This window comes from Biomphalaria glabrata, chromosome 12, assembly GCF_947242115.1.
Source record: "Biomphalaria glabrata chromosome 12, xgBioGlab47.1, whole genome shotgun sequence".
NCBI classification, from domain to species: domain Eukaryota; kingdom Metazoa; phylum Mollusca; class Gastropoda; family Planorbidae; genus Biomphalaria; species Biomphalaria glabrata.
The window spans coordinates 25,415,619-25,442,911 of NC_074722.1; the positions used below are offsets into that span (position 1 = coordinate 25,415,619).

The window sequence follows — 27,293 nt, forward strand, 5'->3', positions numbered from 1 at the left end:
TTTTTTAGAAAAGATCCTGATCTTTAATTGTAATAGAAATAGAAAAAAACAAACTTTACCACAAAAACAAAAAGGACAGGCTTTTTTTTTTTTAAATTAAATTAAAAATACAGTTAAACAATTAGTGACACGAACTACATTAAAAGACCAAATATTGCTAACAGAATAACAAATGACGTGGCCGTGGTCAATGAGGCTGTGGCGAATGGTCCGCTGCCTAAATCAGTATCAGTGTACTTGAGGGTTGTTGGCTGTGGGTAGCCAGTGGTGGGTGTTGGATGTAACAAAGCGTAGACCTGCGTCTGACAGGAGGCCATTCTGGCCATCAGGTCGCGTCCCACTTGATGAGACATCAACATATCGTTCTGAAGTGACCCAAGAAATGTAAATGTTTATGAGAACAAGAAAGTGAAAAGTTTGTAAGAAAAGTATATTGAAATGTTTAATAGAAAGGTATATTGAAATGTTTATGAGAAAAGTATATTGAAATGTTTATGAGAAAAGTATATTGAAATGTTTATAGGAAAAGTATATTATAAGGTTCATAAGAAAAGTATATTGAAATGTTTATAAGAAAAGTATATTGAAATGTTCATAAGAAAAGTATATTGAAATGTTTATAAGAACAAGAAAGTGAAATGTTTATAAGAAAAGTATATTGAAATGTTTATAAGAAAAGTATATTGAAATGTTCATAAGAAAAGTATATTGAAATGTTCATAAGAAAAGTATATTGATATGTTTATAAGAAAAGTATATTGATATGTTTAGAGTAAAATCAAATGTTTATAAGAAAAGTAAATTGAAATGTTTATATGAAAAGTATATTGAAATGTTTATAAGAAAAGTAAATTGAAATGTTTAGAGTAAAATCAAATGTTTATAAGAAGAGGGCTACAAAAAACAAACTATTTCTCTTTATACGCGTTTTTTTTAATTATTAAACTTTCATAGAATTCGAATAAAAAAGTTAATACATTGTGAAATTTCAATTTCAGGGCCTATGGTCAATGGAGCGCATTTCTTTCTGTGGTCAACGAGGGTGTCATATGGCCAGCACAACGACCGATCGCCTTTGCTTTCCCCATTAGAATTACGCTGACCCCCTAACGCCACAGAAATCTCAACCTTAAAAGGCCCAGTTTCTTACTAAATTCAAACTCGCGAGCCTTTGGTTCGGAATCCACTAGAAACTAGGCCATCATGCCCGCCGCACCCCCAAATGAGAATAAAATTAAGAAGAGAACACGATGTCAGTCGGAGTGTCACTTCAGGCATACACATATATGTTTACACACACACACACATACAAAGCAAACTGTCAAAAGCATGTTTACTTAACAACACTTAGATTGATTCCCCATCCACCGCATTGTATTTTGACAAAGGTTTTGATTAATTCATGAATATATAAAAAGTCTGATTTCTACTTGAGACCATGGTAATGACCTGCATTCCTCTCCCCCTAAATTATATGTGTGTTCTGCCAAGAGCATTGGATAACATATATTGGATTCTATTTCAAAAAGACATTTTAAAAAATATTTACATTAGTTAAGAGATAACTTTATTTAAAAAATATATTTTTGGTAATGGTGCTTTGTATTTAGACTTCTCCCGACACAGATAAAGACGAACGAATGAAGACAATACCTATACCGAGTTTATTTTAAATATAGAGCTGGAGATTGTTTTTGTTTTTTAGTTGTTGTTGTTTTTTTTTGTTTTGTTTTTTTAAATAAAATTTGCCTCTTAATAAACAAATATGCACAAGTCAAAATGTTTCAGAAAACGATGTGAAATACAAACTTGCATAGACATGAAATAAATGATGACACTAGTTGGTTAATGGACAAAGTGTGAACTACGGATGACTGCCTGGTTTTGTGGTATTGTCTCTAGATATGTGGTCTTCAAAGTCCCGGGTTCAAACCCTTCCCGTCGCAATCCTCCGCAGGTTTGTATGAGGATGTTAAAACCTCTAATTCTGAGGGAACATTCAAAACATGTACAATGTAGACAAAGTATGAAAGGTCAGACCTCGACCTGGGACCATGACAGTAACATACCTCCCCCGGCCCCATAAACTAAACGTGAGATTGCGACACGCACACGATGGCATTCATCAATTAGTTTGAGTTGAAGGTAGTTACAAATTAAACAAATCATTATCGTTTCTACTTAAATTTGAATAAAATTTTTTCTATCATAATTTTGTTTTGTTTTGAGAAATTTTCAAATAACACTTACGTTGTAATATAATTTAACAAGAAAGTATACAACAAACTTAAATACCCAAAAAATAAGGGACACAAATGTCTCTTGTTCTCTACAAGACACATACGTTAGACACAGCTACACATCACAAAACGTAGATATGTATCATTCTGAATTATAGAAATAATACAATAAACATAAACAATGTTATCAAAACATTTCGCGCCAAAATAACCCATGCGCAAAAACGGATGCGCCAAAATGACCATTGCGTCAAAACGGCTCTGCGAAAACGTCCTGCTTCGGTACTAGATCTAGCATGGGCGTAGCCAGGATTTGGGGCAGAGATTTTTTATTTATATATATATATTTATATATGTATGTGTGTGTGTTTATCTTTATTACATTCTGACTCTTCATTCTTTCGGAAGACGTTTATTATACCCTAGAATAGGTTCTTCTTGGAGTTAGTGGAAAATTTGTGGACTCCGCGCCCTTACCAGCAATGGGGTCTGGGGGAGCTCTTGAGCTGTGGGGGAGGGGATTTCATTTCGGGGGGGGGGGGGGGGGTCGGGGGGTTGAACTTCACCCCCACACTGGCCACGCCCATGAGATCTAGCCGCTAAGTCTTGGTCGCTGCTCGAGTTTCGATGCGTAAGCCTACTTCTAAATATTCGCTGATTTATACTTAGTAAGGAAACGTCTCTCACACGTGTAGACTAGAATTGCATTGGACGTAGTGAAATGTCTTCTTCGATAGAACGCTTAGAATCGAGTTTGTGGCTTCTCACGAAATGTCCTACATGGAACATGAAACGACGTCAGTTTATGAAATATTGATGTGATTTTGTTTTTACATAGTAATAACGTTGTGATCCTTGCAATGTCCATCTTTTGTGCTTACCGTGCATTATTTAAGGGGACAAAACACAAAACATTTAGCCATATCTGTGAATACTGTATAAATCTTTTCCCTTGTTGATATCAAACAAAATTATTAATTTAATTACCAGTAGTTAATTGACTAATTGGTTACTTTTTGTTTTATTTATTAATGTCTTGTCTATACTAATACCCATAATTGTTTCAACTTGATCCGAGAATGGGTGTGGATGAAATAACGTGTACACACTTTTTACTAGACAGACAGACAGACAAACAGAGTGAGTTGATATAAGCTTTATAAAACAAAAAAGACGTAAAAGTTGGAAAGTAGAAAACAAAAAACTACCTTAATAAATTCAAAGACGTCCCCTTTAAAACACGCGTTGCTTTGCGTCAGCTGGGCGACGTACTGGACACACTCCTCCAGACACGGACTAAAGCTTTGACAGTTCTGGACAAGTCCTCGGTACTCCAGTGACCCATTAACATACTGCTCACTAAAGTAGTACATCATTGTTGGGCATCCCAGGTCATTCATTTGTTGCTGGTCGCAGTAACTGAAAAAGTGGGAAGAAATTGTAATCATCATCGGTAGCAGACGATGAGTGACTGTTAACTTCACATGCCATCCCCCTTTTCCATTTTTTTTTTAAATTCTTAACTTTTGACTTTTTAATTAACATATAAACAAAAACTAACCCCCTACCCCCCCCCCCAAAAAAAAAGTTAAACTTCTCTTTTTTGTCGAATTATAGTATAAAGAGACAACTACCCTCATGTACCGATACCTAGCTATGAAATATACGCGAATTCTATTTTTTTTTATTTCATTGTTCTCTAAAAATAAAAAATTGATTTTTTTCTTTCTTTAGCAAAAAAGAAGTTATTTCCACTTAAGTGCCATCCTCTGTAGGGTGTCATCTAGTAAGTCCGCATCCTTGCACTCATTGTTATTAACATTTCAAGGCAGGCTATACTCCGTGCAGCTGATACCGTCGCCTCGCACCCCTAGTGACGCCCCATCTCATAATGTACTAGGAGTTAATCGATGCGATCCGCACCCCTCGCAGCCACCAAGTAACGCCACTGTTAGTAAAGGCAGACGTACATATAACGAACCTAATATCTTGTCCTCCAGAAAGACAATAGCCGCCCCAAAAGTTGTCTTTAGGATAATAAGAAATGAAACCGTAACACATCTCATCGTAGGTACCCTCGCCAAAAAGTGTGGAGCTGTTTCTGTTGGCGGTAGTGTAGGTGCATCTTGTGGTCACCTCATCACCGGGCAGCAGTTGGATCGGTTGACTGGTACTGAAATAAACAAGAGATAATTAAGAGGAACTGCACCGCAATGACTATGATAATAATGATATTTATGAGGATGGTCACAATGAAGTTCTCAATGATGATTATGATGATGTTAATGATGATTACGATGATGACCACATCGATGATGATGATATTATAATGATGATTATGATATTGATAAATGGTGAATTATAATGATGATGATGATGTTGTTGATGATGATTACGATGATATTCAGATGATAATTATGATAATGATAATGGTTGCGATGATGATGATAATGATTATATTGATGATGATGATGATGATGATGAAAATTATGATGATTACAATGATGATGCTATATGATGATAATGATTACAATGATGATAATGTTGATGATTTGATTACAATGACGATGATGATAATGTTGTTGATGATGATAATGATGTGTGTGTGTGTTAGAAAAGCTGTTTACAAATAGCAAGCTAAAAAAAAATACTAAATCGAAAATGACTAACAACATACTATGTGTAGACTTGTGGACTGTCATAACTGTACACTGGGTCATTGGTCATATAAAGGTAGTGGACATTGTTCCTCTTCACTTCGATGCTCATTTGAACACCTGAAAGTGTGGACGTACAGTTGGAACTTATGGAATGTAACAGTAACTATTCATTGACTCAGCTACCTGGTCGTGTGGTATGTGCATCGGACTGCAAGTGACGATAGTCCCGAGTTGGAACCCGCTGTCAACCCCCTCCCATCTCGAAAGAGAATTTTAATTTCTAAAGGGACTCAGAAAATGGAAAAGTAAAATAATAAAATGTTATCAATGCAGATGTCACGTGATTAAATGTTTCAAGGTTACAGAACGTAAACAGAACGTTTTTTTTACAATGTGTATTTCAACGTTCTCTGTCTGTCTGGGGAGAAACTTTCACACGCTATGTCTGCCACTTCCCAGTCTCGGATCAAGTTGAAACTTTTCACAATTATTCATTATTGTTGAGAAAACACGAATTAACTCCTTCTCTCCTAACTGACGATACCAGCGTTGATTCCACCAGAATGTGGTAAATAATTACGGAGAGAAAGAGTTAATTTTAAAAATTAAACAATGAGTTAAAAACTAGTCGTAGTTGATTAATTTTGTTCTATTTAGAAGATGTACTAACCTTAGGGGAGATTAGACATATATATAGAATTAGGTCGTTCTATAAAAATGTTAAACTAACAATAGTCTATGAAACCTTCTATTATTGTATATAAGAAGTATATAAGGCCTATACAGGGAAAGACAATTATCGGGATTTTTTCCAGGACCGGCTTTTTATTTCAAAAAATAGAGACCCGCGGCGGAAAATGGCTTTGTCTGCATCAGATGTGGAAAAATATGCAGGTCGCAAATGGGTTGGCGTGGTCATGTGAAACAATGCTTACAGCAAAAATTTAAATTATGAGCAAAAAAATTATTTTATGTAATTATATTAAATATATACAATGTATTATATCAAAAAATATTATTATTTAATCAAAATGTATTCTAACACCAGTCCTTTTTGAATTAAATACTGACCGGCGTAATGCATATGATTCCATGCCATTGTGACATTGATTGGTGCTTTAATTAAGTTTCTTGTACATCCAGATGTGCATGTGCTTGTGATTGTTATCGACGCCCGTCTAGGGGGCAAAACGAAACCTTGGGCGCCAGCCACAATAATTCCTGCGTCGTACGTTCTCCTGGGAACAACAAAAAAAAAAACAGCTTGTAAAACAGCAATATGAAGTACTTTGAGACAAAGATTGTGAAGTTGTTGAATTACTTTGAGGCAAAGATTGTGGAGTTGTTAAAGTACTTTGAGGCAAAGATTGTGGAGTTGTTGAAGTAATTTGAGCAAAGATTGTGAAGTTGTTGAAGTACTTTAAGACAAAGATTGTGCAGTTGTTATTGAAGTACTTTGAGACAAAGATTGTGAAGTTGTTGAAGTACTTTGAGGCAACGATCGTGGAGATTTTGAAATAGTCTGAGGCAAAGATTATTGAACTATAGAAGCACTATAAGTCAAAAATGTTTGAGGTATTGAAATACTATTTGGCAAAGGTTGTGAAGACATTGAAATACTAGATGGGATTCGTAAAAATAAACTACACGCTAATCAGAAGATAAGTGCTACCTACAAATGAGGTGTGTAGTATATCCTCATTCCAGAGCTGTCTACCCAGTCTGATCGTTTGCTTGGGTTGTTCCAGTGTAACTGGTTTTTAGAAAAAAACGAACACTTAAATTGCAACATAAATATTTACAAACTATTGATTTTACCCACTGAAATCTTCCATTACTTTAATGTATGGAAAACAGAAAAATACATAAATAAATAAACTGAAATATAATCAATTATACCGTGTAAGATTAAGATAGAGTGCTCTGATAACAGGGGAGGTTGCTAAAAGAATAGATAATATTGAATACAGTTTGAATGTTTCTGATGTATTGTCTGTCAATCTAAAAATCAAGTGTTTTCTACCATTACATTATATAAATAAAAGCAATTTTTTTACAATAAAATTGTAACACTTTTTATATTCATGCGATAAATGACCAATTCTCAATTTGTTTAATTTTAATTAAGTTTAAGTTAATATTGTCAGATATGTACGATGCACTGCGCGTGAAAGATATTCAATTATCCTGTTTCATCTGAGTAGTATTTCCAAGTACTGACTATGACCTACCTGAATGGCGATTTTCTTGTATCCGCCTTGACCCAGCTTTATACCAGCCAAGGGATGAGCACAATCTCCAGCGAGTCCAACTGTCCACACACTTATAAACATTTGACAACTTGGACTGGCCACCATCCCACACTCGTAAGGTCCATTAATCATTTCTTGGGAGTCTGTCGAGGAGAAACAAAGAGACACATGAAGCGAAGAAATTTTTTGTTTTATGAATCTTTACTTTTCATTTAGTTGGAGTTATTTTGAGCTCATCACTCGGTCATTATTTTCTAAGTTCAAAGAATAAGAAAAGATTGCTGAATTGTGCGAGTTTAGGTTTAGCTCCGGAGATTTACACCAGATTATGATGCGATAGATGCCTCAAACAGCACAGTTGTCAAATAATAAAATCTTGCCACTATACAGTCTATATTGGATTTGTCCAGAATGTCCATCAATTTTTGTGTCGGCTTGCCATCATGTTTTTAAAATGGAGGCGTATGAACTTATGGTTAAAAAGTCATGTCATTCATATTCTGTCTCAAAGTTAGTCCCAATTAAGACGTCAAAGTGTGGATGTCAGTTACTCGAAATATTTCGAAACAAAAAATCAAGAACTCGGGACTAAAGTTTCGGACTCGTGAACATACCACACGACCAGTAAGAGAATTGTCCATAATAATACCTAGTGCAATCAAATACAGATACATGACTTAGGGCAGTGGTTCTCAAACTGTGGTCTGCGAACCTAAAAGGGATCCTTGAGACGAACGTAAGGGGTCGCAGAAATAAGAAAAAATATACAATTAAAATAACGTCTTCGATAACAACCAGTTTATCCGATGGGATAATTTTAATAATTCACCCCTCACTGCTGTTTTATATGTGTATTACGTATAACGAACTCAATTACATACTATGCATTTATGTAGCTTTTTCACTAAGCAGTCGTAGGCAAGTTTTAACTATATAAAGGGGTCCCCAGATCAAAAAAAAAGTCTGAGAACCTCTGAATTAGGGTAATTAGGTGAAGTTAATAGTTCTTCTACTTTGTAATTGTCGCTAGAGTTGAGTCGGGCAACTCTAGACGCATGAGAGTTAACACCTGAATGACACCTCAATGTTTATTATGAGATAGTAGTGTGAGACTGTCCTTAGTTTTAGTGAGAAACAGCGGTCTTTAACGGACCCTATTGCAGACACCATCATAATCATCTTCGAAATCTTCGACATGAAAATCTGAAAGACTAGTCACGTGACTGGACCACTTACCTTCACACCCGAACAGAACCATGTGATGTAGGACGTCAACATTGCCGATGATAGGTTCCACAGCGACCATGTGATAGGTGCCGTTCTGCAGAAGGGTCTCCAGGTTAAACATTTGACACATGTAGGTAGTTTGTTTAGGCGGCACCGTTGTGTTCGTTGGTACATGTAGAGCAGCATTCTTTACACCTACGTAGGACAGAGTAACAACATGAAAACAACAATATTACGAATCTATAACACTTAAATACCCCGCGGTTATAGCATACAAATTGTTTAGTGAACATTGGATTGTTTCTCCATTTTTGAAATGATGCCTAACCTATGGCCTGTGGACAATTTTAGCTTTGCCATCCGACCCTCAAAGCTTCTGCTTAATCGCAGCGAATAGGCATGTTAAAAAAAATAAGAAAAGGAATCGGCCAGCGACACGCGTGCCAGAAATGTATGTAAAAATAGCTTGGACATCAATGCTTTTACCCTGACAGTGTCGGAGAGAGCGTGCGAAGTCATGAATCCGAAAGACAAGCATAATTAACAATGCTACCCATAAGCCCACAAGAAATGCCTATAGCTGGAATAGAGAACATTGTATTAGATATATTTGGTTCCGGAGAACTAAATTGTGTATTACCAAAAAAATATAATTCTTTTTCAGAAGAAAATAAATGTGGGATGTGTTGGCTACCTCGAGTCCCGACACCAGTTGAGTTGTGATTGCTGAGCAGCTCGGAAACCTTAAAAGAGATTGGACTATATCCCATTGAGCACGTCATATAAAGATGCCAATATGTACAGTATATACTTTGAGACAAAGATTGTGGAGTTGTTGATGTAGTTTGAGACAAAGATTGTGGAGTTGTTGAAGTACTTTGAGGCAAAGATTGTGGAGTCGTTGAAGTACTTTGAGGCAAAGATTGTGGAGTTGTTGAAGTACTTTGAGACAAAGATTGTGGAGTTGTTGAAGTACTGTGAGACAAAGATGGTCCGACAGTTACGCTGGGCATGGCACGTATCCCGTATGGGGGACGAATGTATGCCAAAAGCAGTCTTTTTTTGGTGAGCTAAAAGGTGGTTGACATAACAGAGGTGCCCCACAGAAACTCTTTTAAGACAGCAGACGGCGAAAAGAAAATCTTAGTCTACCACTGGCGGACAATGGTTATGCTTGCCCTGGATGTGGCAAAATATGCAGGTCACAGCTGGGGCTGCGTAGCGATGGGATATACTGCATTCCTCATTAGTCTTCGGACTCGAAGACAAGCCTTATTAATATATATTATATAAAAAGCATCCGGCCATTGTGCATCAAGTGTGTTATAGCTCTAAAGATGCGTTATATAAAGGCAAGTTAATTATTATTTAAACGCACAAAACGTCCCGAAAATTTCGAAGAGGCCATGAGAAATCAAATAAAAGAAAAAGATATGAAATATGAGTGTGACAAGGTGGATTAAAATATTGGCCGTTAAGGGTGTATAGGGGTCTTTATAGTTTGAGAACTCACACTTGCACATATAATCTATAGGGACAGCGTTATAATGCAGGCAACAAATAATAAGATGTAAAATTATGTACAGTTTATTATACATTAGAAATAATTAAAAGGTGAAATGCTGTACAGTAGCACAATAGCTAGGATGGGATCTAGCGTATTTACATGTATAAGTCTATCATCATTAGATTCGAGAACCAAGTGGTCTGAGTGTCATTAGGCTGGTTGCTTATCTTTGAGTCCGGTGCTGCACTGGTGAGACGAGTGTGGCTGGTGCTGACGCTGTCTGCTTGTGGTCTGGCATAGTAGATCCAGGCGCCGGGTGCAGTTCAACGGTTCGTAGCTGCAGAGCTCAGCTGCGGCTACTGTTAGTCAAGCCAGTGACGAGTCTGTGGCTAGCTTGTTGCTTGGACACTTGTGAAGAGTAATCAGGGCTGGTATCTGCAGATCTGGTGCCAACAAATCTGGTATCAGCGTTAGTTTGCTAAAACTTCAGACGGATGTTGCCTATAAATAAAAGCTGCAACGACATGATGTACAAATCGGTTTAGCCATAATGATACTACTGAGACGTAGATGCCTTTCCGTGAAGGACATGTTCAGAATGATGAAGAGAAACTATAAGCTAGTTTCATAAATAGCAAAGGGAACTAACAAATAAATGTTGTACCCATGAAATGAAGTAAAAATAATAATGGGAACTCCCATAAAGGGGAATCACAAAACTAATAAGTAATAAATGATAAGGTAATACAAGTGATGTTAACCAGTTACTGTGAATAGCAGTTACATACATTGCTTAGATAAATGAGATGAAAGGGAAGGGGAGATCAACGACTGATACTAGCCCATGCTTTCACATACACATGCTTAAACATAGCTGGGACAAAGTCTCCAAACTAGAGAACAACTAAATAACATGGTTTTACCTAAGTAATACATCCTGGCCAACATATCTGGCAAATAGAATACATAAATAATTACGGGATTCCTTACCAAGGAATGATAGTAAATACATACTTAGTAATAAGACATATTTACAGAAATGTTATTATAATTCCCTGCCAAGGATTCAATTAATAATAATACTCTAAGGGCTCGTGCTGAGCGATAATTTATCAGCGATAAATTAATAATAGCTAAAGAGCTAAATACATATGGTAAGAATTATCAATGTATTCTAGTTCGGATATAGGGGATGACTTTGGACATCTTGCCATAAAAGTCATGATATAAAATATAAACATAAAGTAATCTTTTTACATTATCCATGATAAGAAATACACAAATATGTACACAAATAATGCAGTAAATAAATACACAAAATATACACATTACTAAGTAAAATGGTTCTCAAGCACCAATCCAAAGTGAAATAAGGTAATGAAAATTGTGTAGAGCTCAAGCAAGTGTGTCCGCTCCAAAACAGCTCTTGAGCGTGAATGGCTCTCGGGCCGAAAGGTTTGTCCATTTAAAGATGGGCAGGGGGTGAAACAATGGTGTTGGGCGATAAGCAGCAAAGGTGGTATAAACTATCTGGCGTCATTTGATATAGAATTTCCGCTTGATCGAGACGAGAGTTTCCGGGGGATAGACATTGCGTGAAGGCGCGAATTGAAAGACCAGGAAATCGGTCGGCTCGCGTCCCTGTGTCTTCTGCCCAAGTGGTCAGAGAACGGGAGGGGGAGATGGACAGGAGGTGGCCAGGGCAAGATAGATTACACCTGGACATTGATCAACGTTACCCGAGGCGTTTGAGTTGAATGGGCTCCTTGAAGTGGGCCAGCCGCTCACGAGGGAGGGGGTGTCAACGGATGTCCGCCAAGAAAGGTAGAGGGGGTGTGCTCTTGTCAAGAGTCTAGTGTGGCACGTTTCAGGATAGGAATGTGAAATGTGACATCGGTGCCAAGGGGGGGGGGTGGATTGGAGGGGTGGTGGTTGTGTTTTTAGCGCTTGATTGGCTAAATTAGTAAAATTGATGATAAATAGAGTAATTAAAATAATTAAATGCTTGGACCTGAGTGATACCTTGAGTGAGCTAGAACGGGTTATAACAATAAGCTACATCAAATTTACTGCAAAACAACAGAAGTCCTAATGCTATTTCAACATTTGATAGATTTGAAAAGAACTTGACAACCGACAAAGCTTTTATTTATACAACTGTCATTTGTGTTTACTTGTGTTTATAATTATATAAATGATTCAACTAATGACCTGATTCGTTTTTCCCGGGACAAACAAAGTCCCCAGCCTTGCAGACAGCACGGAGCCAGTCTCCTTGTGTCTTGTACACTCCATGAGTTACATTTTTCAGAAGACACGTCGGAGAATCCCATGGGTCACAAATACCTGTAAAAAAATCAAAGGTTGTTGTACACCACAGATTTCTGAAATATGGAAAATGCTACATACGCCCTCTATGGCCAAACTTATAGAAAATTTTAAGAGAAAAATATCTGCAATAGTTTGCATAAAGGAAAACTAAATTACGGTTCGATATTGACTTGATAATATCTGGAATAGCCCCTTGATTTATTTCTGTTCACACTAATGGCTAATCCCAATTCCTAATCTGATCATTCTTCATTTAAAATGTTCATTTTATTCTACAATGCTAAAAAAAAGGTTTAAAAAATTACTATGTAATTTTAAAAATGTATTGCTCATCAATAGTTCTGTATTTTGTCCAAGGAAAACAAACACACACACAAACTTGTTATTTATGAATTAGGATCCAATTTATACAAATCTCTAATAGACATGATAGAAGCACTTTAAAAAAAGACAATTGTTAATGATTCCTCTTGAAATGCATGTGTTGCTAGGATATTTGTTGATGAAAGTGATCTACAAAACTATTCTCATGACATAGTTTGGTAATGTAATGTGTCCCTGTGGAATTACGAGGTCAAGAAGTGGTAAAATAATCTCTTTAGACCAGCTAAGTGATAAAAGAATAATTAAGTAGAAAAAAAGGAATTTTTGCCTAAATCGAGGTAGAAAATTTAGTTTTAATTAAAGGAATAAAATTATCTGCAGCCTTGTCTTATAGTATAAAGAAAAGAAATACCCGGGTGACTTATTCCAGATGTCTGCGTGGGAATTGTATTTTCTGTCCAAGTACAGTTAGGATCTCCTAACTCTTGACCATTGGTACGTCCATCACCGTCCGAGTCTTTACGACACAAAGTTATAGTCCAGGCCTGAGGAAAACATATGCAAAGTAGTTTAGTTATGTAATACTAAGCCAACTTTAAACCAAAAAAAAATGTGTAGTGTGCAAATACAGATTAGATCCTATTATACTTGGATCATAGATGGGTCGTCATGGCGAAGATTATAAGCGCCATTACTAGTGATATACTAAAGCCCTGTAGAGCTTCAAATGCTTCGCTTTGAAACTACTATTATTTAACAGCCGGCCACACCCTATATTGTCATCCTAATCGGCCTTCCAATTACAAAGAAGAATGCACTCTCCACTACGGCCATACTACAAGTTAATCAGGAAGGGGAGTTACACAAGTGTTTGGTTTATTATCTTTCACATTCATTTCGTCAGTGTCTTGGAAGTCGTTCTGGTGTTCTATTACCTCGGAAAGTGTTCGCGCAGTATTGGGAGAAAGGTTTCATTTGTAGTTCATCAAGTAGGATATCAACAGTTGTAACAACAACACTTCATCTTTAATCAGTTGTATCTACAACGCATACTTAATCAACACTTGTTCAACACTCTATTCTTACTCTATCAACAGTTATAAAAACACTCAGACTCAGCATATACACTAACACTCAGCAATGCCAAAGGGCATGGTGGTTAAGCGCTTGGATTCCGCACCTGGGGTCCTGGATTCGAATCTCGACAAAGACAGGAATTTCGAATTTCTGGATTTTTAGGGAGCCCATGATTCCACCCTACTCTGATGGCGGTTGGTCGTTGTGCTGGCCACATAACACCCTGTTCGATAAACGTTGGCCGAAGAAGCAGATGACCTTAACTGTCCTATAGATCGCAAGGTCTGAAGGGGAACTTTACTTCTAACAACACTATCATCAAAGAGTCAAAGCAGCAAACAACTTCAAGTACAAAGTTTTCTATTGGAGCACAAGTGCCTCAACTCTACTCACAAAATTCTCAGCTGCAAAGTCAACACCGAATGGATTTCGAGGTCCAGTACCACCTTCAATAAAGTGGCCAACTCCTTCCCAAAGGGTGTTGGCTTTACAAGGGTGAGGCACAGCGTCCCCGTTAGGGATTTTAGATTTGAAGCTCCTGTAAGCAAGGGCGCCGGGCGCAAACAGCACCACAAACAGAAATCTGAAAAAAAAATAAAGATGAACAGAAAAAAAACATAGTTAATGACGTAAATGTATCTTTGAGGTTGCTGGTTCGTATTTCTTCATGTCATTCATTCTGTGGAGATTTTTAATAATAAAAAAAAAGCCGCAAATTTTTCCAGCCCCGATACTAGTAAATGTTCACTTGCATGTGGTGGACTCATTTAATACTTAACGTGAATACATAAAATTATATATACACAGTGATTTTTTGTAAAAAAAAAATAGGTGCCGGTACTCATTGATTAGGTGCCGGTTCTCAGTAGTTGATTGCCTAACTTATAACTACTAAATATTAATAATATACGTTAAAATACATGAAAAGTAAAAAAATTTTCAAAAAGGTTGCAGGTACGCAGTACCGGTGCGTACCGTCACAACAATAGCCCTGTACATATATATATTATATATATATATATATATATATATATATATATATATATATATATATATATATATATATATATATTATATATATACATATTGTTGTAACCCTGTTCCTCCCTGACTATTTTTTCCACGAATAAAGTAAGGTGATTTTTGCTTATGCTTTTGGGCGTAAATGACCTTAACTAGTGTGTAAATGTGTTAGGAAACTTTAGTGATGATTTTGGATTTCTTGACTGAGGATTGTTTTCTATTGTGTTAGTGAATCGGGATATGTAAATTTGATTTGGAGATTGTGACATTATTTCTTTTTATCGGGGATATTGATTGATCCTAGTTGGATTGTGCTTCTGCAATAAGAGAGATACCAGCGATCTGAGAATCGATGAGATATTTTCTTTAGTTCAATTCCACGTCTTAACAATATATATTGTTACGAATCTCTCTATGCAGGCTCTCTGCAAACTGCACCTTGCACCACCAACTGAAAGAACTTGACAACTGAGGGCTCCAAATAACGTAATAGTTTAATGTCAATAAAATCACAGCCAATACTGTACAATTGGCAGCACGTAACACAAGACTGTACAAATATCTCTCCTGTTACTAGCCGTGCCGCCGTATCAACTCTTGCACTGGTCTCTCTGTCTCGTCTCGGAATTGTACTGAGCCGTTGTAACGAACTGTAGATCGGGAAGTTGTGACTGACTCGTCTCTGATACCTTCGCTCTTTATATAGGGTCCCTGCTGGCCTTCTAGAACCGGGCAGAACGTCGCTCGACCATTCTGGGTGGTCATATGACTACATCCCTCGTGACGCTCCTGAGCTCTGTTCACGACGCCGATCCTACTCGCACCTTCATGTTGACACTCATCTCGGTTGACCGTTGTAGCTCGTCACGGTTGACCGCTCGTCAACCGTTGGCCTGGGGCGATTTACGTCGGCTGACTACACACACACCACTACCCCCATCTGTGCCACCACCAGGTTTATAACAATATATAGAGTAGAGTCACTATTGCGGAACAGTTTGCAACCACTTTTAGTTTTCAATTTTTGACTCCGTAATGGTTAGACCTATGGAAAAACTAAAAGTATCTAGGCATCGCCCATCCATTTTCCGATAAAAATAGACGCTTTGTTTAGTTTTTCAACAGATATTTAAATTTTACATTCAAATCGACTGAGATATGGTCAGTCACAATTACAGAACAGGATTTTAAAGAAGTCCCAATTGCGGAACACGGTAAAAATGTCGGAACAAAGCCTATATAAAGCATATATTTTATTACTCTAATACTTGAACTCCTTATCCTTTACATTAATTTTATTTTATTAAAGCCTAAGACAACACATTGTCACTTTTAGATTCTCTACCTCTTCTTTAATTGTTTTTGACGTCACACTACCCTGATTTTCCTTACAAGTTTTTTTTTCAAACTATTCTTTTATTCTTTTTTTTTTGTTATATTAATATTATATATATCATGGGCGTAGCCAGGATTTTTTTTCGGGGGGGGGGGGTTGGGGGGGGGGTTCTCTTCCCGCCCCCGGCCCCCCCCCCCCCCCCCGCGCGAAAAAAAAATTATATGTATTTATAAGTGTGTGTGTGTGTGCACATAATCTTTATTACATTCTGACCCTTCATTCTTTCGGAAGACGTTTATTGTGCCCTAGAATAGGTTCTTCCATGAGTTAGTGGAAAAATTGTAGATTCCCCGCCATTACCAGCAAAGCCCCGCCGCCAAGCACTATTTCTGATATTGAAAACCAGCAAAATGCATATTCTGAGGTATCTACACTGCTAATAAAAATTTTTATTTCAAAAACCTAATGTGCTATTCTTACTGACTTAGACCCTCCCGCGCCGTTCGGAGCATTTGACGTCAAGCTGTTTCCATAAAAATCTGTCACTGGTAATGTCTGAAGCCTCTTCCCACCTACCATGAGGACCTCCATGAATGAGTGGCGTCAAGTTGTACTAGGATATCATTGCAACTCTTCTTATGCGTAATTCATTTTGTCGGAGAACATGTCCCGCAAATCTCATGCGTCGCTCTCTCACAATCTTACTAAAGGGTCGACTCCCAGTTCGGCCTTGATTTAGACCCGATCTCTATAACTGACTCCTAAAATCTATCTTAGCCATCTTTGTTGAGCTACATTTAGTGTTTTTCGATTTCGGTAGATGATTATTCACTGCAGGTAAAAATGTGTAACCTCTCTTGAATACTCTCTTAGAGAATTAAGTGACTGTAGTTTGCTTTAGATTTTATATCGAAAAGAGAAGTTTTATCGTCAAAATCTTCTGTTGGGGGTTTTCCACCTCAAAATGCCCTGTAGGGGTATCTTAAACTCAAAACCATCTGGAGGGGTTTTAAACTTTAAAAAAAAAGCCATCTGTAGAAGAAGGGTTTAAACTCAAAACCCCCAATTTGATTGGCTACGCTCAAATAATTTTAGTGTGTAATTTGCTTTTTTTCATATTGAAGATGTATTTTTAGCACCAAACCCCTCTGAATGGGGGTTTAAACTCAAAACCCTTTTGGCAATGCTCATAGCATTTTGAGTGCGTAATTTGCTTTTTTTCTTACACTGAAGATGTATGTTTTATCCTCAGATCCCCCTGGAGGGGAGTTTAAACTCAAAATCCCTTGGACTACGCTCATAGATTTTGGAGTGATTAATTCTCTTTTATTTATATTGAAGAGGTACTTTTTAGCTTCAAACTCCACTGGATGGGAGTTTAAACTCAAAACCCCCTTGACTACACTCATAACATTTTGAGTGTATAATTTGCTTTGTTTTTATTATTAAAGAGGTATTTTTTACCTTCAAACAACGCTGAAGTGGGGTTTAAACTCAAAACTGAGTCAAAACCCATTTAGCTACGCTCATAACATTTTGAGTGCGTAATTAGCTTTTTTTTTATATTAAAGAGGGGGTTTATCGTAAATTTTAGACGGGGTTTTAAAATCAAAATCTTCCTTAACTGTGCTCTTGGAATTAGGGGATTTTCGTTTGCATTTTTTTTTGTTTTGTTTTATAGAAGAGGGGGAGTTAACTGCAAAAACCCCATGTAGCGGGTTTAAAACTCAAAACCCCTAGTAGGAATTTTTAAACTCGAACCTCTCTGGTAGGGGTTTTAAACTCGAACCCCCCCTGGTAGGGGTTTTTAAACTCGAACCCTCCTGGTAGGGGTTTTTAAACTCAAAACCCCTTTGGTTGTGCTGGGGCAAGTGATGGTTTAGTATTAAAATCTCACCTAAAATAAACAAAATCAAAGCAAAAAATCAGTCACTAAATTCCGACCCCCTCGGGCGAGGGGGGGGGGATTTTATTTCGTGGGGGGTTTGAACCCCAAACCCCCCCCCCCCTGGCTACGCCCATGATATATATATGGTATTATGATTTGTCTTCTTTTTGCTGGACGTATGGTAATCATAAATTATATATTATATGTAATATTATTCTCTAAATGTTTTTAAATTTGTGTATACTAATACAAACTCATATTTAAATTCCGATATCTAAATCAATATGTAAATATTAAGCTAAATGATAGTAAATGCGCAGGTCAAATAAATAACATCTATAGTGTTCCACAATTGTGACTATCTTTAAAAAGGTAAAAACAGGATAAACACCTCCTAATTTTTTTTAAATTGAATTCCTGGTAGATAGCTATGAAATGAAATTTTTTCTCAACCATTTATAAACCGAAAAATATGTGTATCATGCGGGTGATGGGTCATTATCATTTTTAAAAAGCCTTAAGCCATGGCCTATGCGGTTCTCCTGGTACGTGAAAAATAATGGACGATTCCACACCTGTCAACTTTAACCTGGAGTCAAAATTAATTTTCTGCTGTGAAAGGAAAACCCTTATATTGGAAATGTAGAGAAATGGACCATGCGCAGTACCGTTACAGTAATTTAGCAGAAAATTTCAAAAAAAAAGTAGATTTTAACTAATTTCGACGAACTGTTCCGCAAACATGCCTGCTCCGCAATAGTGACTCTACTATATATAGATATATAATTTGCGTGAAAATTAATAATCTAATTGTAGCAGACATTGTAGATAATATTTTAAATTTTACAGAACAAAAATTGTTCAATTAGTTCCTCATCTACATATTAAATAAATCAAAATCATGCATGTACTTATTTACCAAGTGAACTAACTAGAAAATGACTAAGAGAGAATAAAATGTGTCCTTATTTCTAATTGCAAGATAAATTTACATATGGCCCGCCATGTGGTTTTTATATATTTCATGACCCACCAAGTCATATAGGCTGCCAACATCTAACATAAAATATTAACTAGAATACTAGCCGTTGGTCATTTTAAGACTTAATTATATATAATTCGTCCATCGTGGTTCGATGATGACCACTTTTGTCATCCAGGGGGCGGAAAGCTTTGCACTGGGGTTTTGAGCCTTCTCGGGTGAGACCTATGTGAGCCCGGAATGTTTGGCTTCACACTGGGCAGGTTATTCAGCTGGCGCTAGTGTCATTGGCCTTGCTTTTTTTTTCTCCGACGCTTTTCTTCTGCAAGAAGTGTTCTCTGTAATTTGTGCCAATTAAAGTAAAATCCGCCCAGTACCCCTTTCTTCCCCCCACCCCCACCTTTCCAACTGGTCCAGACAAGTGATGGGAACAAAGCTAATTGAGAAAGCTAAAAGCATGAAATTGCGCTAAACAAAAACAATTGGTAAAAATATTTGTAATCGCACTTATTTATTACTGTTGGTTTAGATCTATTGCATTTTAATTACATGACAGACCCAAACTAATTGATACAACTGCATATCGTATAAACGTTGCTTTTTTTTATTAGTAATTTGTTTTAGTTTTTTCTTGTTATCTAATCTTGTAACTTGACAAAAAATTCTTTTTAAAAATCTATAGGGCACGGACTTACACGTAAAAAGATGTTCTGTGATTAAGAGATTGTAGTTGTGTTAATCCATTGGCTTGTATTGTTCTACAGAATAGCAGCGTTATAAATTAAGAGCTTTTTTTAAAAATATACTTGTGTTTGTTATACAGAAATTTGACTGTTGGACTTTTATTGTTTGGTTTCAATAGCAAAACAAACGCCATACAACTAAAACAAAATCAATGAGGGTCTAGAGTTATACAAGAACTCGGTATGTGTGTCATGAGACGATCACATGATTGTCACTATTGACTTTTGTCAAGTTTTCTATTGAGAGTCACTCAGCGTTGAAAAACACGTGACGCCAACAAATTCAGGTAAATCTCTCACGTGGAACGAAACCTGGTGCACTTGCATAACCGCACCTACCCACAGCCAAGTACGGGTCACATATTTTTGGGTTATTTACTCATGGTCATGCCTGGGTGACAGAGTTACACCTATTCAACTTGACTTTTTTTTACTTCTTTCCTAGACTTTGTAGTTAAATATTTAGTCTAAACAAAACATGACAATAACAAGAGAAAGTGTTGTATTCATTTACGTTTCAGTTATATTGTTTATATCCATTGTATTTTACTTCAATCAGCTGGACATATAATATAACATCAGAAAGAGGTCATTCTCTTGATAAAAGGTTTGTTACCTGGTAAAGAAAGAGAGGAGAACTTGGGTTGCGAGCCCAGTCACTGCACCTCAAAGCAAGAAGGTCTAGAGTAAAATGATGAAGATGCTAATGCGAAACGTTTGTTTATATTTATATATATATATATATATACAGGGCTTTTTTGTGATGGTACGCACCGGTACGGCGTATCGACACCTTTTTGAAAAAAATATTACTTTTCTTGTATTTTAACGTATATTATTAATTTGTAGTGGTTAAAAGTTAGGAAATCAACTACCGAGTACCGGCATCTAATCACTGAGTACCGGCACCTATTTTTTTTTTTTACAAAACAAAAAAGCACTGCCATATATATATATATATTGGCCTCCTTCAGTCGTAGCACGACTATGGTTCATCTCGAACACTGTTTTCATATGGCTGTGGAGCCCTATTTTGGAGAGACACTCCCGTCCACATATATTGCAGGTCAAGGTGGCTTTCGCTTTGGTGGTACAGGAGCTGGCCATTTTCGTATGGTACGCTTTTCTTCAAGAGTCGAGGCCCATGTTTTCTCGCTGTCCATAGCTTTCTTGGTCACCGTCTCTCTCCATCTAGTGCGGTCTAGAGCTATGTCTTCCCAATGGTCAGTATCAATGTTCACTGATTTTAAATCTCTTTTTATCACATCAACTTAACGGAGGTGGGGGCGAGCAGCTTTTTTTAAGCAAGACGCGAGTTGCCCATACAGAATGATTTTCTGTACCATAGGTTTATGTTCAGCATACAATCCAATGAATAAGATGATTATTTACTAACTGAATGTCAAGTTATGAGTCAGTGTTTTCCCAATGGTGTAAACTTGATTTTTGTTTTGTATGGCTGTTGTTTAAATAAAAGAAAAACAAAAGTGCTTCTCGATAAATCAGGATGCAAATATGCTTTTAAAAAATGTTTAAAAAACAACGTGATTCAATAGGGCGAAACAAAACGACAAACAAAAATATAATCACATTATATATAAAACAATATGTACACAATACATCTATAAACATTAAACATGAGTAAGAGACAATCCCCTCCAGTACGGAAAAAATATAACAATATTGCACACACACACACACACAATGTAACTTTAAAAAAAACTTAATACTCTGAAATCAAAGACACCACATCTTATTCTATAAACTAGGACAAAATTCTTATAAGTGCTTTTTCTTTCGTTGTGCCATAAGAGCAGGCATGTGGTTGTCTGGTTCAGACAGGAAAACCAAAAAACTAATGGAGTTGAAGTCAAACAAGAACGACATGAACACTTGTTGAACTTTATATTTTTTAATGAACGTTTCTAAGCCACAAGAATTTATTTCCATTTTCTCTATTGGCTTTCATTTTTTTTTTTATGAATGGAAATGGAAGTTTGGAAGTTGAAAATTCAAGTCTTCAACAAATCCATTTAGTGGTGAACATTTTCTCTGCCTCCTAACTTGTTAAAGAAGAGTTCAAAGAATTTGTGGCAGTAGATAATGACATATTGGGACATGGGTAAGCCAACGGGAAACGGAAATAGTTGTCCGCCATTGTTATTCATTTGGCTTCCACCCCCTCCCCAACAACAATAGAACCATCGTTCTTCCTTCAGAGTGAGAATACAGTTAGTCCTGCATAAGTTGAAGAGGCTGAAGTAACAGTCAACACTCTTTAGGTGATACATGAAAGCATGGGCGTAGTCAGGAATTTTTTCGGGGGGGGAGGAATTTTTTTCTCCCCCCCCTCCGACCCCCCCCCCCCCCGGCGAAAAAAAAATTATATGTATTTTTGTAGCACTATTTCTGATATTGAAAACCAACAAAATGCATATTCTGAGGTATCTACAGTGCATTTTCCTGCTATTAAAAAGTTCTATTTCAAAAACCTAATGTGCTATTCTTACTGACTTAGACCCTCCCTCGTCGTTCGGCGCATTTGCCATTAAGCTGATTCCATAAAATTGTAGACTCCCCGCCATTACTAGCAAGGGGGTCTGGGGGAGCGCTAGGCGAAGCCCCGCCGCCAAGCACTATTTCTGATATTGAAAACCAACAAAATGCATATTCTGAGGTATCTACACTGCATTTTCCTGCTATTAAAAAGTTTTATTTCAAAAACCTAATGTGCTATTCTTACTGACTTAGACCCTCCCACGCCGTTTGGAGCATTTGACGTCAAGCAGTTTCCATAAAAATCTGTTACTGGTAATGTCTGAAGCCTCTTCCCACCTGCTCTGAGGACCTCCATGAATGAGTGACGTCAAGTTGTACTAGGATATCATTGCAACTCTTCTTATGCGTAATTCATTTTGTCGGAGAACATGTCCCGCAAACCTCATGCGTCGTTCTCTCACAATCTTACTAAGGGGTCGACTCCCAGTTCGGCATAGGATTTCCTTGATTTAGACCCGATCTCTATAACTGACTCCTAAAATCTGTCTTAGCCATCTTTGTTGAGCTACATTTAGTGTTTTTCGATTTCGGTAGATGACTATTCACTGCAGTTTATTAATGGAGCCCTGCCACTGGTAAAAATGTGTAACCTCTCTTGAATACTCTCTTGGAATTAAGTGACTGTAGTTTGCTTTAGATTTTATATCGAAAAGAGAAGTTTTATCGTCAAAATCTTCTGTTGGGGGTTTTCCACCTCAAAATGCTCTGTAGGGGGATCTTAGACTTAAAACCATATGGAGGGGTTTTAAACTTTAAAAAAAAGCCCTCTGTAGAAGAAGGGTTTAAACTCAAAACCCCCGATTGGCTTGGCTACGCTCAAATAATTTTAGTGTGTAATTTGCTTTTTTTTATATTGAAGATGTATTTTTAGCACCAAACCCCTCTGAATGGGGGTTTAAACTCAAAACCCCTTTCGGCAACGCACATAGCATTTTGAGTGCATAATTTGCTTTTTTTTTCTTACACTGAAGATGTATTTTTTATCCTCAAACCCCCCTGGCGGGGGGTTTAAACTCAAAACCCGTTTGACGACGCTCATAGATTTTACAGTGAGTAATTTTCTTTTATTTATATTGAAGAGGTACTTTTTAGCTTCAAACTCCACTGGAGGGGAGTTTAAACTCAAAACCCCTTAGACTACACTCATAACATTTTGAGTGTATAATTTGCTTTGTTTTTATTATTAAAGAGGTATTTTTTACCTTCAAACCCCGCTGAAGTGGGGTTTAAACTCAAAACTGAGTCAAAACCCATTTAGCTACGCTCATAACATTTTGAGTGCGTAATTAGCTTTTTTATATTAAAGAGGGGGTTTATCGTAAATTTTAGACGGGGTTTTAAAATCAAAATCTTCCTTAACTGTGCTCTTGGAATTAGGGGATTTTCGTTTGCATTTTTTTTTTGTTTTGTTTTATAGAAGAGGGGGAGTTAACTGCAAAAACCCCAGGTAGGGGGTTTAAAACTCAAAACCCCTGGTAGGGGTTTTTAAACTCGAACCCCCCTGGTAGGGGTTTTTAAACTCGAACCCCCCTGGTAGGGGGGTTTAAACTCAAAACCCCCTGGTAAGGGGTTTTAAACTCAAAACCCCTTTGGTTGTGCTGGGGCAAGTGATGGTTTAGTATTAAAATCGCACCTAAAATAAACAAAATCAAAGCAAAAAATCAGTCACTAAATTCCGACTCCCCCCCCCCCCCACCGAAGGGGGATTTCATTTCGGGGGGGGGGGGTTGAACCCCCAACCCCCCCCCCCCCCGGCTACGTCCATGCATGAAAGGATAGAACCGTAGGAAGGCTCTGAGGACCTTCAAACACTTCCTCGGAATTATCATACCTCTAAAAGTCACTCGGGACAGTAGTACAAGCTAGTCTAAATTGCAACAACTACAACTTAAAGAAGAACCAGATCTAACTACAGAGTTTATTGATTTATAGTTACTTATCCTAGTACATTGACTAGTATTTATGTTAATATGTACTACATGCTTTTGCTTAGTGCTACTTGTCGTGTGTAGGCGGGGTGAATGTGGTGAAATCGTTGATACTTGTTTAAGTTTGTGTAATGTGAGAAGGTGCACAACATTGATGCAGTGTATTGTTCTCTCAATATTTTTGTATGTGTCGTTCTATTTAAATAAAGCCTTGTATTAGATTTCCCTGCGATCTTAATTCTTATTACAAATTTAGTTCAAGCTAAACTTTCGCAGACAGTAGTTTGGCTGGATTTCACAGTTGATAGAGCGTCATACAGATGTCAAAACACACATTTAGTTATCAAACTGATCTAAGGATGATCCCTCACAGTCACTCTGACAATCATCTACACCTAGTGGAGAATTAGATTTAAGATCTAGATGTGTGGGAAATAATCATACATTTAAAAAAAAATATGGAATAAAGGAAAATTACATACCAAAGAAATTGGTTATAGCGGAAGGAATTGTAGCTTTGTACTTTAGACTTGAACATTTCGCCTTTCAAAGACATATTTGGTAGAAATTGCAAATAAAAAGTCTTTTTTTTTTTTTTTGGTTAATTTATCCACTGCGCTGTCGATCAAAATGGCTTAGTTGTAATAGGCCTAAGTAAGAACAGGTTAAATTGTCTTATTTTATCGTCCATGGCAAGTAAGAGAATTGAGTGATGATGAGTCAGTGAATGGTCTGGATCAAGAATTGTAGGCTATATTGTAGATAACAATTTCTTTCTTTTCTTGAGCCCATAATGGCCATGTACAAGGGCGCAATGAACCCCTCCGCGTCATAGTTGATACGCCACTGTTTGCTTTGCAGTTATTCTAGCTGTGTTTGGAGTTAATGTTTTGAAGCAATTTAAAACATGCACTTGAAATAAATGTTGAAAGAAAAATATTCCAAAGATTGCCTTTTTCTCTGTGTCTACAGTAGTCTACACACAAACACACTTTTTTTTTTATACATGCACAATTCAGCACTGAACTCTATATTAGAATAACTAGATATGGTCCGATTGGCAGCTGTCTGTAAGCATGTTTTTTTTTTTTATAACGTGCGTTGCTTTAATCTCACAGGTAAGAAATGTTATTTCCAATCATGAAAAGCAAACGGACGAAGTGTAACTGTCTTAGTCACGTTGTTTTCTAAAATCTAAACGTCACGAATTTGTTTTGAGCGAAGTGTTGTTACACTATCAATAATACCTTTTTTTTTTGTCTTTCAAAGTCACGTGACACTTGGAGGTATGGAAGTGCATGTATATAAACACACTGAAGAAACATAGTGAAAAATTATTTTTTTTTTGAATATCTTCAAACAGAGTATCTTCCCTTCGAAGAATGCAATGCCAATAAGCTATAAATCACTTTACTTGACTTGTACTAATCATAGCTGTAGTGGAATCAAGCGCAGTGACTAATTGCTGTGCACGAAAGTGACGATCAATGACAACTGACTAATTAGGAATGACTAACGACCCCGACATCTTGCTTTTATACCTATCCTTTATAAACACTTTTCTGGATTGTTACATAAGTCTTGACTCTTAGTTAGTTCAGCTAATAATTTCTGCGGTAGACTATGACCATAATACTTATGTGCGTCTATTTATTCATTCACCTCTTTACTGAACACGAAAACATTTGAGTCTAGTACGGGAATTCCCGCTGAAGCTGCGCACCAAATACAAAAAAAAAAAGACGTAATCCCAACTAAATGTGAAGATGATTATATTTTGAAAAATGATCAGGTCAAACCAGAGTTTTCACTGTGTTAGGTAGTTGTTTTGTTGTTGTTGCTTTCAAAGATATACATTAATGGTCAATTTTTTTGGGAAATCGTTAGAGCCGTTTTCGAAACATCCATTGACTTTCCAGTTTCCAGCCAGTTTCTACAGCTATTATATCAACACTCACTCTGTCTGTCTGTCTGGGAAAAAGTGTACACGTGTTTCTCCCACACCCATTCTCGGACCAAGTTGAAACTTCGCTCAATTCTTCATTGACTTAGACAAGAAATGAATCAATAAACAAGAAAAGTAACCAATCAGACAATTAATTACTAGTTATTAATTATTTTGTTTAACAGCCACAATGGAAACTAATACTAGTGTAGTTTTAAGGATGGAGTTCTTCCCATTTAGATAAGCTTTGTTTTTTTTTTTGTTTTTTCTCTTTTAACATGAATTTTTATATTTTGCTTATTTTAAATTTTTGAACCTATAAAGAGTTTGCAAGCTAATAGAAGGAAGTGTTACTTGTCGTATAGTTACCACAAGACTCATTTACCTTTCCCTTTTAAATGGTAGGTCCTAAGTATTGTAAAAAGACGAAAGCTTAAAACCTTTGGCCACATTACATCTACGGGGCTCGCAAAGACCTTCCTTCAGGGAACAGTGCCAGGGAAAAGAAGAAGAGGCAAACAGAAAAAGCGATGGGAGGACAACATTAAAGAATGGACGGGCCTGCCATTGAGAGAGGTTCTAAACAAGGAAAAAAAAAGGGAGGAATGGAGAAAGACGGTCGACAAATCTTGCCTGGTGCCCCAACGGTCCAACAGACTAAAGGATAGGTAAAGGTAAAAGGTAAAAGAAGGAAATGTAAAAAAAAAACATTTAAAAAATATTACTGAAAAATTAAAGTATTTAGGCACACTTAAATGGCTGCCTGGTAGTGTAATATGCGCTTTGGACTGTCACGGGTTAGAACCGTACCCTAGGTTTGGGCTTAAGATACAATAATCCTCAATTCTGGAGGAACATTCGAAACATATCAAGCGTTCCAATATTAGCAATCACTAAACAGAAGTTGCCGCTAAATTCTCATTTATTTAACAGAACACAGTTTTTGATTAGGGATTAAAATGAAAATGTGTATAAGAAAATAATTTACCTGAACATTTATTAATATCTCGTTGAAGTTACAATATAGAAAGTCTATACAGTGATTCAAGTTGAAGAGTTTATTACAAATATCAACAGTGTCTCGAAATGTGAGGAATCAACAGGCCTGAAAAAAAAAAGACCGCGTGACACAAAAACAGCGGCACTATTTATGGCTGTAAAACACAACTCTAAATGGGATTTGGATCCGTCAAGTAGCTGGGTAGAGTACATAGGACCTACCATTTAAAGGGAAAGGTGAATGAGTCTTGTGGTATAAATAGATTCTCCGG

General features: G+C 36.9%; 1 protein-coding gene across 1 annotated transcript; it reads right to left on the reverse strand.

The window, feature by feature from the left end:
* Positions 1–27,208, reverse strand: LOC106059217 (tyramine beta-hydroxylase-like). Its single transcript, XM_056006402.1, has 12 exons — positions 27,011–27,208; positions 14,012–14,201; positions 12,954–13,086; positions 12,098–12,232; positions 8,389–8,574; positions 7,132–7,295; positions 6,577–6,653; positions 5,972–6,138; positions 4,918–5,017; positions 4,222–4,413; positions 3,449–3,659; positions 1–365 (listed from the first exon to the last, which is right to left on the reverse strand). Exons 1-12 carry the CDS (start codon positions 27,016–27,018, stop codon positions 135–137), a joined length of 1,794 nt encoding a protein of 597 aa, XP_055862377.1. The 5' UTR covers positions 27,019–27,208; the 3' UTR covers positions 1–134.
* Between the last annotated feature and the right edge of the window lie 85 nt (positions 27,209–27,293).

Bases quoted from the DNA above. Each gene is read 5' to 3' on its own strand.
- LOC106059217 (XM_056006402.1), bottom strand. The intron at 8,575-12,097 runs GTCATTAGTTGA...TGTCCTACGTAG, and splicing joins TCCCGGGAAAAACGAATCAG to GTGTAAAGAATGCTGCTCTA. The intron at 6,654-7,131 runs GTAGGTCATAGT...TCTAAAAACCAG, and splicing joins ACAAGAAAATCGCCATTCAG to TTACACTGGAACAACCCAAG.